The following is a 17,396-nucleotide window of genomic DNA, read 5'->3' as shown; positions in this document are numbered from 1 at the left end:
ATGCAAAAAAAAAATAAAATTGCCTTATTAGCGAAGAAATCTCTTTGCTACTATATAAATATTTATTCTTTTCCTTGAACACACATTGTATATGAGAAAATTGTAAGAAATCAAAAAATAACGTTTTTTCTGAAAAAAATAGATAGTTATTTATTTCATTGTTATTTTATAGTTAATTTTTGTTAAATAAAATTTTTAAATAAAATTTAAAAATAAAATTGTAAAATAAAATTGTAAAATAAAATTGTAAAATAAAAATTTATTAAAACAAATGAATTGTTTAAAGCACAAACAACTTTATTTGCATAAACAGTTCGACATTATTTTAGTAGTACACGCGATAAGCGTGGGTACCAAATGTCGAAAACGATGAAATTTATCAAATATATTTCACAGAAAGCATTATTGTGAAAATTGTAAAAAATTTACGATATCCATTATTATTATTATTATTATTATTACTATTATTATTATTATTATAAATCACGATAGTTACAAGTATAAAAAAAATTCAATGTCTTATTTCCATTTTTTTTTTATATGTATACAATAAATTTTTAACTGAGCAATTAATATAATTACTGCTCTCGCTTTTTTTGACGCACATTATAGCTTCGTTGAAATAATGTAATGCACTCATTAATTTTTTTTTTATTAAATTTTAAAACAGCATTTTCATTTAATTTGCGACTGAATACTTGAATCAAAATTATATTCTATATAATACTGCAATATATCACTTTTATTTATTCAATATTAATCTCTTTTTTTATATATATTTCTATTTATTGATTTATTTATCATTTGACTTTAATTGACTGTTTTTTAAATATTAAAAGAAAATAAAGACAATTAGATATTTATATATTTAATTTTTTTTTTCAAGAAAAATAAAAAAAAAATTCTTTTTATATTTTGATCCAAGTGGACAGTTTCAAAATTAATGAAATTAAATATATATATATAATTATTTACACATTCGTAATATTTAAAAATTACATCGTACTTACACTGTAAATACATTTATAACAATATATATATATAACAGTTTTTTTTTCTTGATTAAATGATGGCTACATCGTCTCTAGAATGAATTTTTTCACAAATTGATCGAGAATTTGTCTTTAAGGCTTGCACGTGAGTTTCAGCATTACTATGTCGCCATCGAATAGATACAGATCTCATATGACCTATAATATAGAAAAATATATGATCCTCTTCCTTTTTTTTTTTTTTTTTTAATTTGAGTTTACGTTTCATTTTTTGTATTTGTATGTGAATTATAAAAAAAAAATGTGTCACTCTAATAAGGATTTTTAATCTTTTTAAAAATTATTCATTATCCAGAAAGATTATTAAATGTCAAAGAGGATTTTAGAGAAAAAAAAAGAAATTCACAAAGCATTATACAATTTTTAATCCATTTACGATTAATGTAATCTCAATCCTATGGAACTAATTCTCTCATTAAAAATGTTTGAAAAGAACTTTCATTCTTAACAAAAGACATTGAATTCCGTTTCTTTATTGATCATTTTCAGTAAAATGGTAAAAATCTTTCAGTAATATTTTATACAAGAAAAATAGATTTTATTTGACTTTAAATATTTCTGAAAAATCACTTTCATTTTTCTTTTCTCTTTTTATTTTATGCGTAAAATTATTCCTTTGATTTTCTTTATTGTATATTTTTTTTTCCAATTATTTATTTGCCTAAAGGAAAGTACTTTTTAGGGGGAAAAAATGTACCATCTTTAAATGTTATTATGCTTAAAAAGAAAATTATTTTTTATATTTTGTTTTTAAATTTAAACTAATGGTAGTGGAAAAAATATAATTTATTAAACTCTATATTTTTTATATAATAAAAAACATATTAAGAAATTTGGAAATTCTTGAATAAAAATTATATTTGTATTACTAAATATTAAAATTCAGAATAGTGAAAAAATAATTTTTTACTGATAATTCAGAAAAAAAAACATGACTTATATATTTTCTGGAATGTGACAAATTCATTTCAGAGAGAAACACTGCTCGTAATCATAAATTTCAATATGGTATTTTTTTCGAAACTTAATAAACCGTAAAAAGAAATATTTTTCTCTATACACTCTGTGTATCTTCATATATTTTTATACGAGGAAAAAAAGTGGAAAATCTGGTAAATAAAAAGAAAAAATCTTATTTCACTCGCTAGATTTAAAAAAAATTATTGTAAAAAAAAAATAATTCTCGTTCGTTTAAAAAAAAAGCAACTTAATTTTTCTTTTAAACATATTCTTTTAAAATAACAAAAATTGTTCACAAATAAAGAATCGTATTTAGAAAACAAAAAAAAATTGACTTTGTATTTTTTGCACGTGTCACCGTTTCACAATTTCAATTTACCAGTATAAAATTTCCCTCGAAAGAAAATGCAATTTTATTTCAGAATTAAATTTAAACCAAATGAAGTGAAATTTTAATCTAGAAATACTTTGTTTCAACTTCACTATGTTACTTGAGAAGCGAATTTTCAAACCACTCAATGTTGTTTGCAAAAATTTTTCTATATAAAAATAATTTGTCCCTTTTTCAAAAAAAGAGGAGAATTTTTTTTTTTTATTTGAAAAAAAATCTCTTTAAAATTTGACTAGAACTTTTTTTTCAATTTCTTTTTTTTTTGGATATTAATTTATTTAACTGGAAAAAATAATTATTTTTTAAATTATACAATATTTTAGTCAATGTTAATTAATTTTGGAATATTAAATTAAATAACCAAATAAATACTTGATTAATTAATTTTAATTAATTAATTAATTTTTGTTGGTTTTTTTTTTTATCGTGAAATAATTTTTTTTTTTTTCAATGAAATTTGAAAATTATTTTTGTAATGAAAAATTAGAGTAATAACATGGTTATTATAAATGGAATGATTTAAAAAATTAAATAACTAATTATTTAACTTACCAGAATGCGATGGGAGAATGCCAGAGCGTTGAAAACCTGCCAACTCGTGCATTTGACGAGTTCGAAGGTTTGAACGACCTATCACGCAGCAACATCTACAAATTATTTGCTGGAAATATAGGCGAAACCTGTAACATTTTTTTACGTTAGAAAAAATTAATCAAACTTTCTAAAATTTATTTAATATATTAATTAAAAAAAAAATATTAAAAAAATACAATTTTCAATTTTTAAATATTTCCTTTTTATTATTCTTTTTAGCTAAAAGAAACTAAAATAAGAAATAAGAAAAAATTATATTTAAAATAAAATTGTTTTAAAACTGAATTTTTTTAAATTAAAAATATAGTTACAAAACAAAAATTTGCAAAATGAAAAAAATGTTCTAGATAAAATTTTTGTAATTGAATTTTGAAAATAATTTTTCCTGCAAAAGTTGTACAAAAAAAAAAAGTTGTAAAAGAATTCTAATTTGGAAAATTAGTTTTTCCTTTATTATAATATACCACACAAAAGTTGTAACAACTAAAGCTGATTGAAATTTCAATTCAAGTGCGAGAAGATTTTTTTTTACTGAATGGAAATTTTTTTATTGTCTCTTGAAAATTGAAGAGACACGTAAGACGCAATTTCAAAAGAGATACTTTTCGAAGACAGTAATACTTCTTCTCAAAAGATTCAATTTTTTTTCAACAGCTTTTTAAAACATTTAAAAAAAAATGTTGTCACTAAAATAAAAACCTCCATTTGTTTTGTTTTCTATTATTCTTTTAATTTTTTTTTTGCTTTGAAAATTTATCATTTTAATACACTGATGGTTTTGGCCTTCTTCGCATATATAAAAAGAGTGAAAAAGAGAACAGTTTAAACCCCTATCAATTTTATGAAAATCGATTCGACATTTATTTTGTCCCTTTCCAGTCTATAATATACTGAATTATATTTTATATTGCGTAACACGTAGTATTATATATGTCAAGAAGTTGTGTGAGGAAGATTCTAAAAAGCGCGGGAAAAAATTCCTAGAATTTTTCCAACGAACAGCATTTTCTTTTATATACACTAAGAATATTATAAAAGGATTTTACAAAAAGAAAAATAAAAAAAAAAAAAAAAAAAATACCAGGTTGGAATTTCTCGACAAGGCCTTTTGATGTTCACAAATCATTTTTTTTAATATACTCTAACAAATATTTTATTAAAATAGCTTTATTAGGAAAAAAAAATTATTAAAAAGAAAAGAATTTAAACAATAATTAGACTAATAAATTCATTTTTTATTATTATTATTTTTCAATAAGAACTTGGGGATAAATCTTCTGGTTGGAAAAAGTAATTTAGTTATGAAATTTGTTTTTTGTTGAAACCTCATTCTCAATTTCACACAATTTAATTACTTTTTGTTAATAAAATTGAAAGCCATACTTCCCGCAGCTACAATATAATAAAAAAAAATAATAAAAAAAAACAATAAAAAAAAAATAATAATAATAATAATAATAATAAAAGAAAATAATATTAATGAATAAATAATTTCATTTATGAACAATGGTTTAAAGTCTAAAATGTTTTCACAATAAATGAATCAAGAATGAATGTCTTCAATGCTGAAAGTTGCTACTCTTTTCCCCTCCCCCTAACCCTCCCACAAAGCAATTTAAACGTTTTAAATGATTAAGACCTTTCAACGTCGAATGTACTCTATTCAAAAACTGTTTTAAACTTTAACCTTTTAGTTAATTCTATAATTGCCGAGTTTCAGATTATTAAAAAAAAAAACAAACAAATATTTAATTCTTTCTTTCAATTTTTTTTTCTTTTTTTTTTTAAAAAGGAATTAATTATAGGAATTTAATTTTAGAATAAAAATTCATATCAAAAATAAATGCCAAGATTTAAATTTCAAAAAGTATTTTAAAAAAAATTTGATTTTTATTTGAATAAAATAAACTCTATATTTGAATTATTAATTTCTGTATTTAAAACAAATGGCATTTAATTAAAATAATTGCCATTTAATTAAATAATAATTATTTAATACAAATAATTATTTATTTGAAAATAAATAAAAATAAATTAAATAAACGATTATTTGAATAAAATAATATTTTTCAATGTAACATATGGAAAAATTATTACTATAATATTATTATAAATATTTACTATAATAATATATTATAAATATTATCATTAAACTGGAATTTAATTTAAACTTATTTCCCAAACCATAGTGAAATTTGTTATTTACTTTTGAAACAAATATTTGACTGAAAATTCCACATAAAGTCATAAAATCTATAAAATGTAGGTATAGATTTTGTGTGTGTGTGTGTGTGTGTGTGTGTGTATGAAAGGATTGAGGTATAAATTACTTTCCTAATTGGTTTTGGAATGTTATAATTATATATATGGGTAGCTCTTAATTTCACCTTCATCAAAATTTGAAACAATCATTTAATTTACAAGTTTTGTAAATTTTCTATTTTAATTCAAAAATCTCTGTATAGAAGAAAATTTCAAGAATTTTTACATTCTTTTTTTTTATTAATTTTTCTTACACAAGAAACTTTTTTTTAATCAACGATTTTTATTGAAAAATAAAGAATCTTTTTTTTAACCCCTTATAAAGTAAAAAAAAAATCTTGTGATGATCAAAAATAAAAAAAAAATTCTTTTCTATCATTAAAAATATTTAAAATATTGCAATATCATATATGGTTTAGTGAAAGGTAGATTTAGTAAGAATTAGCGTACAAATAGAATAATTTGATAATACCGAAGTATAAGCCCGTTGATATTTTAACTTTCTCGTGAGTGGTCTTACAAACTTGAAAATTGTGATTTTAATAATTTATGTGTAAAATACATTTTTAAAAAAATATATATTTCAATTCAATTAAATATAATTTTTATAATATTTATATATAATATTTAATATTTATATAATACATATATATTTATATAATTGCCTGTAAATTGCAAGTCAATAATATTATTTTTCAAAATTTTGTTTTTCTCTTTTCATAAATATGTAAAAGTTTAATCAAAAAAGAGTAAAAGAAAAAAAAATAGAAAGACAAAAATATAAAAAATACAATCTTCAATTTTCCCCCTCATTATCTTAAGAGATGAACAATTTGATTCATTTATATTTCTTGAGAATGTTTTCTTTTTTTTTTCAAAAGATAATTTTAATAAAAAAAAATTACCTTTGTTATTAAATTATATTTTAGAACAGTAACATTTAAAATTTTATATTCATATTATTTATGTGTTACGAACTAGAAAAATAAGCGACAATTTATAATGAATTTAGATAAAAAGAATATAAAATTTATTTTATGAAATTAATAATTAAAAATTTTTTTATTACTTTTGCTTATATGATAAATAAATAAAAAATAATACATCAATGAAAAAACCTATCTACATGGAATAATAAACAAATAAACAAATGAATAAATAAATAAATTAATAATAATAATAATAAATAGTAAAAAACAATATGAGTTAAATATATAAAATATAAAAATAAATATTTTTTTTATGGTTTCTTAAAAAAGAAAAATAATATAAATAACTGACCTTGTATTCATCCAATAATATATTATAGGATTCACCATCGCATTAGACATGGCGAGCCAGTAAAAGCTTAAAAAAACGTGTTGAGCGTAGCTCGTCTCTGCGAATCGACGATGATGATATGCGAAAATAAAAAATCCATGATAGGGTAGCCAGCATACAGCAAATATCGTCACAACAATGATAAACATTTTAACAACCTGTAATCAAAATAAAAAAAAAAGACAACTGTAATTTGATTTCTTTTTTTTTAAAGGACATTTTTAAATAAAATAAATTCCTGTTATTGTTTTTGCGCAGAAAGGTAAATAATTTATATAATTAACAAATTATATTTAAATTTTTATATAATGGGCGATTCCACGTCAAATTTACAATCAAATTTTTAATTCGGCCAAAAACATTTTTTCTTCATTTCTTATTGAAAAAAAAGGATACGTATTTTTTTTTAAAATTAGATTTTTTTTTGTTAACATTTTAAAAAAGTCGAAGAAAAAACAAATTTTTTATGTCTTTACAAAATTTTTCTAAATACAATAGTTTTTTGAGCTATTCTCAATTGAAAATAGGTCTGCTTTTGACTGAACAAAATTTTGAAAATTCGTAACTCAAAAATTTGACCATAAAAAAAAAAAAAAAAAAAATAGGTGTCTCTTTTTTTTCATAAAGAATAAGGAAAAAATATATTTACTAGAATTTTAAACCTCGACTATAAATCTCACGTGGAATCGCCCATATAGATAAAAAAAAAATTATTAAATTCTTATTATTAATTTCATAAAAGTAATTTAAAAAAAAAAATTCTTTTACTTACACAGAAAATTAAAAGGCATTAAAATAAGCTGCAACGCTTATTATTTTAATGCCTTTTAATTTTCTGTGATGACATTAGTTACTGTGGCATTAGTTACTGTGGCATTAGTTACTGTGGCATTAGTTACTGTGGCATTAGTTACTGTGGCATTAGTTACTGTGGCATTAGTTACTGTGGCATTAGTTACTGTGGCATTAGTTACTGTGGCATTAGTTACTGTGGCATTAGTTACTATGGTAACAGTTAGTTACTATGACATTAGTTATTATTACAGAAAATTAAAAGGCATTAAAATAAGCGTTGCAGCTTATTTTAATACCTTTTAATTTTCTGTGTAAAATTGAAAAAAATAATTTAGAATGGTATAAAAGAATATTTTCTTAATTTTATTTATTTATTTATTTTTTTTTAATAAAAAAGCATTTAGCAATTCTATTTAATACTACTAATAATTTTTAAAATTAAAATTGATTTTAAAAATTATCAAACATTTTTAAAATTAAAATTGATTTAAAAAATTATCAATAATTTTTAGCTTATTTCTTAAAAAAAAAATTATACGATTGTTCAATATTTTTCATATATAAATTTTGAATGACTTAGAGAGGGCTATAAAAAAGAACTATTATTATTATTATTATTATACTTTGAAAGTCGTTTACAATGATTTTATAGCTACAATGGAAAAAGCTTTTAAAGAAACTCATTTTTCGCGCGCTCAATTCTCACCTTTCTTTTTGACTTCATCGATTCTTTTTGATATTGCGTATGCTCTCCTATCGATTTTGAGCCCCACAATTTACGGCCCATCAAAGTGTAACATACAGCCATTACCAACATAGGGATAAGGTATGTTACTCCGAGAAATACTAAATTGTATCTGTATAAAAGGAGGGAAGAAAACAGTTTATCAATATTTATCACAATCATCTTCAATATCAAAAAAAAAATTATATTAGCTCATTAATTATATATTATATCTGTTCCACTATACGAAAACGATAAAATATATATTATTATTTATTATTATTATTATTATTATTATTATATAAAATTGTATCCTAAAAAACAAAATTTACTTGATTCAAATAATCGACTATTAGGTATATGAATTTTATTTATTTTTTATTAATTTATTTGTATTATTATTTATCTATAAAAAATAAAAGTAAATAAAATTATTCGTATTTTTTTTATTTGTATCAAAGATTAATTATTATTATTTAAGTCTATTAAATCGTAATTGTTTCAAATACAAAAAATTATTGGTCCAAATACGGATACAAAATATTTAATTCAAATAAAAATTATTTTCTTCAAGTAAATATTTATTTTTTAATAGACAAGTAAACTATTTGAATGATGCTAAAGTCCACAACGTTTATGATTAACAATTTTAGAAAACAAATAATTTTAAAAACGGAAAATTATTAATTTATTATTTAAATTAAATTATTTTAAAAAAATGTATTTTTTTGATCAATAATTTGAATTAAATAAATTTTGTTCTGTATATTTAATATTGAAGGTAATTTTCAATTATTAATTTCAATTAATAAATCATAAATTTTATCATAATTATGGAAACAAATAAAATAAAACAAAAATTCAAATATTTTCACAAAAAAATGTTTTTCTACAACAAAGAATAATATATTTTTCAAAGCAAATAAAGTAGATGCAAGTTGGGAATTTTCGAAACATAATGGAATTTTCTATAATGTTATAAAACTTTTGTTCTTTTGAATGTTACGTCTGATCCTCGTTTACCAAAAAAAGAAAAAAAAAAGTTAAAATAACCGTAAAGTTTTCGATTCAACTCTCTCTTGACTCCAAACCATATACGTGCTATATATATAAATATATTGTTCCATTTAGTGATAAATTATGACATTTTATACACAAACAAATGTATAAAAAATTTATTATTATAAATAATTTATTTACACGAGTCGCAATATGAAAATTCTTCCTTTGTGTATATTTTCCTAAAAAAAAAAAATTAATATGAATAAAAAATATAACAGAGGAAAAAGTCTATATAGAACAAGTATTTTTTTTTTAAAGAAAGAAATAAAGTAAACATTATTTTCTCGCTTTGTAAAATTAACGACTTATAAAGCGCAAAGAAAATTCTGAATTAAATAAACCATTAACGATTCTTTTGTAATAATAAAGAGTAGTCCATATAAGGATATAGATAGAAAATTATATGCTAAGCGAATTACATAATGATTCAGCATATTAAAAATCTGATATTGATGGAAAATAAATGATAGAGAGAAAGGGAGAAAAAAAAACCTTCCTGTATAAACCTTTCGTGTTCATTTCAATTTTATTAAAAGCTCTCTTCTTTTTTTTTTTTTTTAATAATCACCAACTCGTTATTTTTTCTCTCTCTCTGTATATATTATTACGTGTATAATGTCTTTGAAAACAAGTTTAATAAATATTTTTCTCATATTGTATAACGCAAACAGAGAAACCTTTTCTTTTCAAATCGAATTTCTTTTCATTTTTATAATAATTATACTTGTCTAGGAATAAATTTTCTACTTTCCGTGCGAAAACTAATGTTCTTTTTTTTTTTTTTTATTCTACTTTCGATAATAATTTGATTATTTCCAAAGAAAATTGATTTAAAAAAAAATTTTTAATAATTAAAACAAATTTTTTAAAAAATTTTAATAATTATTTTTCACACTAATTTTTTTCTGCAAATAAAATTAAAATTAAAAAAAAAATTATATTCTCATCAATTAGAACCTTTTTAATTAATAAAAAAATTTGTATCATCTATTTTAATAATAGGTAAAAGAAAAAAATTTAAAATTTAAAATTTTTAATATAATTAGAGAATTTAATTAAAGAATGTAGAAAACATTCATTTTATTGAATACGAACTTTGAGTTAAAAATTTAAGTGAATTTCCATTTATTCGCAGATTTCGAGAGAAATTGAAAAAAAAAAAAAAACTCGCGACTCGTTTCTTCTGATGTATAATTAGATTAAAGTATTTTAATTGTCCCCTTGGGGAAACCTTGCAAGAACACGTCATTCTCATAATAGAGTACGTGTGTTAATCTCCTTCCTCTCTTTTCACTTGACCACACAGATTCAATTTATTTTTCGCTTAATATTTCCTACCCCCACCCTTAGATCTTATTACTCTGACGCATGGTGTGAAATATTAATAAGCTTGCGGCAAAAAAAAAAAAAAAAAAAAAATTCGACACGACAGCAAACGAGTATATCTTAAATTTTAAATAACAATTTTTTTTTATATTTTCAAATTTTTATCAAAAATTTATTTTTTAATATTTAAATAAAATATGGAAATTTGAAAACTTACATGTATTCGGTTTTACTGTTTGGATAACTTCCATCGGGCCATTGCATATAACAAACAATTCTTGTATTTCCATTATTGTATCTGAAAAATAATAAATTTATTTATTAACAGTTTTATTATTATTAATAAAAATGTAAAATTGATAAAAAATTTAAATGAAATTAATTTAAATAAATTTTTATTTACTATATTGTTTTAATTCTAGTTTTAATTTTACAATTTTATATAAAATTTTTATAATAATAAATATTATTATAATAGCCTAATAAATTATAAAAAAAATAGTTTCAAAAAAAAAGGAAAATAATTATTCCAAAAAATTGATTTTACCAAATAATTTTTATTTGAAAAAAATAAATAATTGAAAGGTAATCAAGTAACTGATTAATTGAATAAAATAAATTTTTTTTTATATTTTTATTATATTATAAAATATATTATTTTATAATATAGATATAATATTAGTTGGGTTGTATTATGTAATATGTACATAAAACTTTTACTTTAAAAAATATATATCCGAAACTGATAGGATTAAATCCTATCAATGTGTGTACTGAGAACATTAAGCTTGTTAAGCATTCACGGTACTAATTCCAACTAATTCTATTGCAAAATCTACAGCATGAAATTTCCTTGTTTCACAAACCGTAAAATGTGACATACATACATAAAAAAAGTAAAAGAAACATACACAAAAAAAATTACTAAAAATAAGTATTTATACTTCTTTTTTTTTATACTCGTGAAATTTTTATTTTCACATAATGTAATTTAGTAGTTTTATTTTTGAAGGAAAATAGAAAAGAAAATTTTATATAAATTATAGATAAATAATAAATAAAACAAATAAAAAAAATAAATAGAATAAATAATAAAAAAATATTTAATAATAGATATTTAAAAAATATAGTTGTTTATAAATAAATATATATAGTTGTTTTTCGAATATTTACCAATTGTGTTACAAAAAAATATACAACTAGTAAAATTAGTTAAGAATCTTTGAATAAAAGAAGTGAATAGTACACATAAAAAGTTTTGCAGACCACACACAAGAAAAATAAGTTGGAATAAAAATTGACGTGTCATGTTTTTCTCAACTTCTCGAAAAACTTTTTAGATGTAATGTTACTTTAACTTAAACGACACTTCTTATTTAACGTCAACACATATATAAAAAAAAAGGGGAAAAAAACTTTTGCTGCGAGAAGATAAAAAATAATGTACGATTTTATAATTTTTCATTTTATTTTTATTTTTACCTCTTTTTTCCATCAAAATTAAACTTTTTTTCTTTTATAATCAAAAAAATTATAAAATATTTTTTTTATTTCAATTTTTATTTTATTCTAATTTTTAAACTAAAATTAATTTGATTATTTTTTATTTTCAAATCAAACAACCAAATTGTATTTTTAATTCTGAATATATTTTGAAAAATATAAATAAATAAATAAAAATAAAATAAAATATAAATAAATAAAAATAAAATAAAATATAAATAAATAAATTAATTAATTAAAAAAATTAATAATTGTGAAAAATAGTTTCAAGAATTCTTCGAGATTGTCAAAAAAAAAAAAATTCTGGATACAAAGAAGTTTATTGTTTAATGAAGAGGAATGAGAATATATTGAACATTAAAAAAATTGATTTTCGTTTTTTTATATGTTGAAAAGTTGCTTCGGGATTATTAAAAGTTTATTAACAATTGAATTGGATTAAAACTTGATATTATAAATATAGATTGCGCTTACACATAAATATATTTGTTAATTGTATAACTTTTGTGAAATATTCAATGAAGAAAATTGTATTTTCCCCACTACTTTGCAGACTGTCATAAATTAGACTCGCTCGCAAGAAACTATAGAAAACTAAACACAAGTCTAGCGAGAATACTCATAAAGTCCTAAGTGAACGTTTTATTGGCGCAAAGCCAACAAACTGAAAACAACACTAAACTTACTACTGTCGAGTGCTGGGATTTAGGTATATATACAAAACTTGTACATGAGATAAATAAATTATCAAATTATCATTCGCATATTTGTGATTTATAAAAAAAAAAAAAAAAACCAAATAATACAAGAAATTGGAAAATAGAAAATAAAAATAGAAAATTAAAAAAATAATAAAAATTGAAAACAAAAATAGAAAATAATAGAAAAATAAAAGAAAATAAAAAAAAGAAAAAAAAAATGAAAAACAGGAAATACAAAATAAAAATAAAAAAAGGAAATAAAATTTTGTACTTTGATAGGAAAAGGCCTCGTTTTTTTTCTTTTGTAAGAAAATTATTTTTAAAAAAACCAATGTTTAAAAAAGAAAATAAAAATTAAAAATCAGACAAATAAATAATTAAAATTTCAAGGACTTTATTTAAAATCCATATATAGTTTGAATCTTTGGTATCCATATAAGAAGCTTTTCAATAAACGTGCATCTATCAAATCTTTTCATCTCTTTCATAGCTTTTCAAGAATTCAACTTTCTTCAAAAAAAAAGAAAAAGAAAAAAAATGTGTTGCATCATGAGCTTCTTAGAAGATATTTATTCTCTTCTGCATAAGCAGCTTTACAAAATAAAAAGAAAAGAATAAAAATCGTTGAAAAGAATTTTCAATTTTTTCAAAACTCCAAAAATCAAATTCTTTTTTTTTTAATAACTATAAAAAAAAATGTTAATCAATCGTTACCACCTTTTTTTTATATAGCCACTTTACTTACATTAAATAAATATTTCATTGAACGTATATACTTAAAATTTTCACTCCATTGAACAAAATAAAAATATATTTCAGACAGAAGGAATTATTTGGAATTTATTATTTTTTTCTTTAAGTTTATATTATATATTGAAAAATTTATTTTATTTATTTTTTTATTATTTTAAAGAAAATTGGAAAAAAAAAATTTGTTGTAATTTTTTATATAGTAAAAATAATTTATTTTCACTTATACGACTTCAGTTTTTCAAAGTATATAATAAGTGTTGCTACCAAGTTTCTTCTCAGGATTTTCCCTTCCATTTAAGAGAGTAAATCCTTTAAAACCTTGGTAAAACATTAACGACTTATTTTAATGAATATTGCACCGCAATCTACTCGAATAAGTATAAAAGTTATGAACTTTTTAAAGTTCTAAAAATCAGAAGCACATAAGTTAAAATTGTTCCACTGGAAAAATTCAATTCTTGTTTCTATAATTCCAATTCTAATTAATTGCATTTAATTCTCTAATTAAAAAATTTTATTCAACTAATTTAACATTAATTTTTTTTATTTAAAATGGAAAAATTAATTTTAATCCTATTTTCTTTTATATTATTTTATTTTTAAACTGTTTAATTTTAATTAAAAATTTAATTGTTTATTTTTAATATACATTATTATTATATTATATTAAATATTATTATTAATAATAATAATATTAATAATAATAATAATAATAATAATAATAATAATTTCTGGAAAAAATGTTATTGAGAAAAAGAATTTCACAATCGTTTAATTTTTTCGTTTCGTAAAAAATGGATAAAATTTATAGTCTCTGTACGATATTGCATATTAGATTTATATATTTGAAAGATAAAAGATTTTCGGAAAGTAATCTATTTTTAAATTAACATGCAAATGAAAGTATCGCACATGTGTGGTTATATATTATTTTACCTTCGAGAATTTGTAGTCGAATATAGAAGGCAAGGTATCGCTAACATGGCTGAGGCGAACCAGATTGAGAACAAAGCCAATATTGTCCTCTTGCGAGACATGTGATGTTTAAGAGGTCGCATAATCGCCATATATCTGCAAAATTTAAACCAAAAAAAAAAAAACAACGATATAATGTTCGGTCAATAATTTTATATAACTTTTTGGTATATATAATTTTATGCAATGTTTAATTATTATTGAAACAACTTTTTTTTTAAATAAAAAGAATTTAATAATAACTAATTATATTATATATATAATAAGTAATAAATAAATACGAAGCTGAAGTACTCAACGTTTATGATAAACGATTTTTAAAGAAATAATTTTTTAAAATGAAAAATTCTATAATTTTTCACCTAAAAAATATTTCTTGTAGTTTTCATTAATCAACAAATTATAAAAAAATATTTTTTAGGCAAAAAATTATAGAATTTTTCATTTTAAAAAATTATTTCTTTAAAAATCGTTTATCATAAACGTTGCGTACTTCAGCTTCGTAAATAAATAAAAATAAAATAATAAAAATAAAAAAATAAATTATTAATAATAAGTCAGTAAAATTTATTATAAATAAAATATTATTGTTGAATATTATAACTTTTAAGTTAGAAACTAGGCTGCGAGAATGAAATCTAAAGTTTGGCTTATCAAGACATTTCTAGACTCTTGGTTTTGACTAAATCCGTTGAAACTACTTAAGAGTTGATGAAAGATAATTTATACTTTTAAGTCCCTTTTATAAATGTAAACTAAATCTTCCTCTAATTATAAGATAAATATAAAATGTATAACTGTCATCACGATAATTATCGTAAAAGTAATAAAAAAATATATATAAAACAAATTTTTCAAAATTTTTAATTTTTTCTACTCACTAAATTTAGAAACATGAATATTAGTGATTTACTTTTTTACTTTTAAATTAGTAAAATTTAACTAATGAATGGTAAACAATTTCTTTTTTTTACTATCGAATTGGTATTTTACTAATTCAAATTAGTTAAAACTTTTACTGATTCAAAATTAGGAAGTATTTTAATATTTATTGTAATATTGTTAATTAATAATTAAATATTTTTATAATTCATTACCAATCGTGCAATAATTATAAATATAATTATTTTTCTTTTGTTTTTTTTCTAAAAATAAAATCAAAAGTAATAGAAGTCAATATTTAGTCAAACGCGTTTACAATTAGTTTGTGTCTGACTAAAATTTGCTTTAACTACTTCGTCTCGTACGTGCCTGACTAAAATAAAAAAAAAATTACTTAAATGCATATAATATATATTTACTAAAGTTTTGAACGTTACAAAAGTTTTTATTTGAAATATTTTGAATGTTATTTTAAAATTTTATTTTTTTAATTTTTTCACGAAAAAAAATTTTAAATATCCATCTACGTTTACACAATTCAATAACGAACATAGTATCTGACACTATGAACTTTCTTAATCTACATCAAGTTAATAATTTTTTAAATGTTACTGGTTCTCTTTTGGATCTTGTTTTCATTAATACATTTAATTTTACGTTGAACTTGGCTGATGAAGCGTTTCTCCCGATTGATAAATATCACCCTCCTTTGTTATTGGAAATTGATACGCACATTTCTCTATGTAATTCTAATTCTATTTCTGATGTGCAATACGTGTACGATTTTAGGAATGCAAATATTGCGGGAATTTGTGGATTTTTAGATGCTGTGAAATGGGAGATTTGTTTTAAAAATTGTAATGTTGATGAAGCGGTTGATATTTTTTATACTCATGTTTATACTAGTTTTGATTTTTTTGTACCTATTAGAGTAATTAGACAATCAACCTACCCAACATGGTTTAATTTCGAATTGAAAAGAATTACGTTTTTAAAGAAAGCAGCTCATTTACAATATAAAAAATCACATAATATCAGGGACTATAATTATTTTTCTTATTTACGTTCGCAGTGTAAGAAGCTTTCTAAAAATTGTTATAATAGTTATATTAAACATGTTGAATCAAACTTGAAAGCTAATCCAAAACAATTTTGGGGCTACGTTAATTCTCTGAAAAAAGATAATAAATTTCCAAAAGAGATGCATCTCGGTACTAATTATGGTAATAATTACAAAGACATTGCTGACCTTTTTGCGATTCATTTTAAATCAGTTTATACCAATTTAGCGCTGAATTCAAATATTTCGAGCACTCCTTCATTGGACAATTTTTTTCTAAATGATATTTTTTTAAATAAAATAGATATTTTACGTAAATTGAAAGGTCTAGATACTTCTAAAGGAGCTGGACCAGATGACATTCCTGCAACTATCTTGAAGTCATGTTGCTCATCTTTTGTTAATCCTTTATTCTTATTATTTAATAAATCGTTATCAGATGGCATATTTCCTTATAATTGGAAACGCGGTATTGTAGTACCTATTCACAAAAGTGACAGTAAAACTAATGTGTCCAACTATAGGCCGATTACAATCTTAAGTGCAATATCTAAACTTTTTGAAAGTCTTGTGTATGATGTTATCTATGCTTATGCCTCTAAGTTAATTATACCTCAGCAGCATGGCTTCATGAAGCGCAGATCTGTCTTGACAAACTTATGCGTTTTTACTGAATATGTACGTAATAATTTGGAAAATGGCTTTCAGGTGGATACTATATATACTGATTTCTCAAAGGCTTTTGATAAAATTAACCATGATATTCTTTTGTCTAAGCTAAGGGCTCTGGGTTTTTCTGAACACTTAGTTATATGGTTTAAAAGTTATTTGTCTGACAGGTGGTTGTCAGTTAGAGTAAACAATGTTTACTCCAATACTTTTTTGGCTACTTCGGGTGTACCACAAGGTTCACATCTTGGCCCTCTCCTTTTTCTGTTATATATAAATAATATCTCTCTGGTTTTTCGGCATTGCAACTTTTCCTTATTTGCTGACGATCTTAAAATTTATAAAAGAATTAATAAAAATGAAGTTA

General features: G+C 21.1%; 1 protein-coding gene across 2 annotated transcripts in view; it reads right to left on the bottom strand.

Moving 5' to 3' along the window:
• Positions 1–496: 496 nt before the first annotated feature.
• Positions 497–17,396, bottom strand: part of LOC127288108 (tachykinin-like peptides receptor 86C) — a 60,097-nt gene continuing 43,197 nt past the window's right edge. Inside the window, exons 3-8 of one of the 2 annotated variants that reach the window (XM_051315369.1) lie at positions 14,380–14,514; positions 10,704–10,784; positions 8,081–8,231; positions 6,541–6,737; positions 2,956–3,083; positions 497–1,190 (exon numbers count right to left, since the gene is read on the bottom strand). In XM_051315369.1, coding sequence (XP_051171326.1) covers positions 1,063–1,190; positions 2,956–3,083; positions 6,541–6,737; positions 8,081–8,231; positions 10,704–10,784; positions 14,380–14,514 — 820 coding nt within the window. In that variant the 3' untranslated portion in view covers positions 497–1,062. The remainder of the gene's footprint in view (positions 1,191–2,955; positions 3,084–6,540; positions 6,738–8,080; positions 8,232–10,703; positions 10,785–14,379; positions 14,515–17,396) is intronic. The other variant, XM_051315370.1, reaches the window with a different exon arrangement.

This window comes from Leptopilina boulardi, unplaced genomic scaffold, assembly GCF_019393585.1.
Source record: "Leptopilina boulardi isolate dan_hultmark-lab unplaced genomic scaffold, ZJU_Lbou_2.1 LbouV2_38, whole genome shotgun sequence".
Lineage (NCBI taxonomy): Eukaryota > Metazoa > Arthropoda > Insecta > Hymenoptera > Figitidae > Leptopilina > Leptopilina boulardi.
Note: the sequence above shows the minus strand (reverse complement) of the source record. Positions and strands in the feature narration are given on the sequence as shown.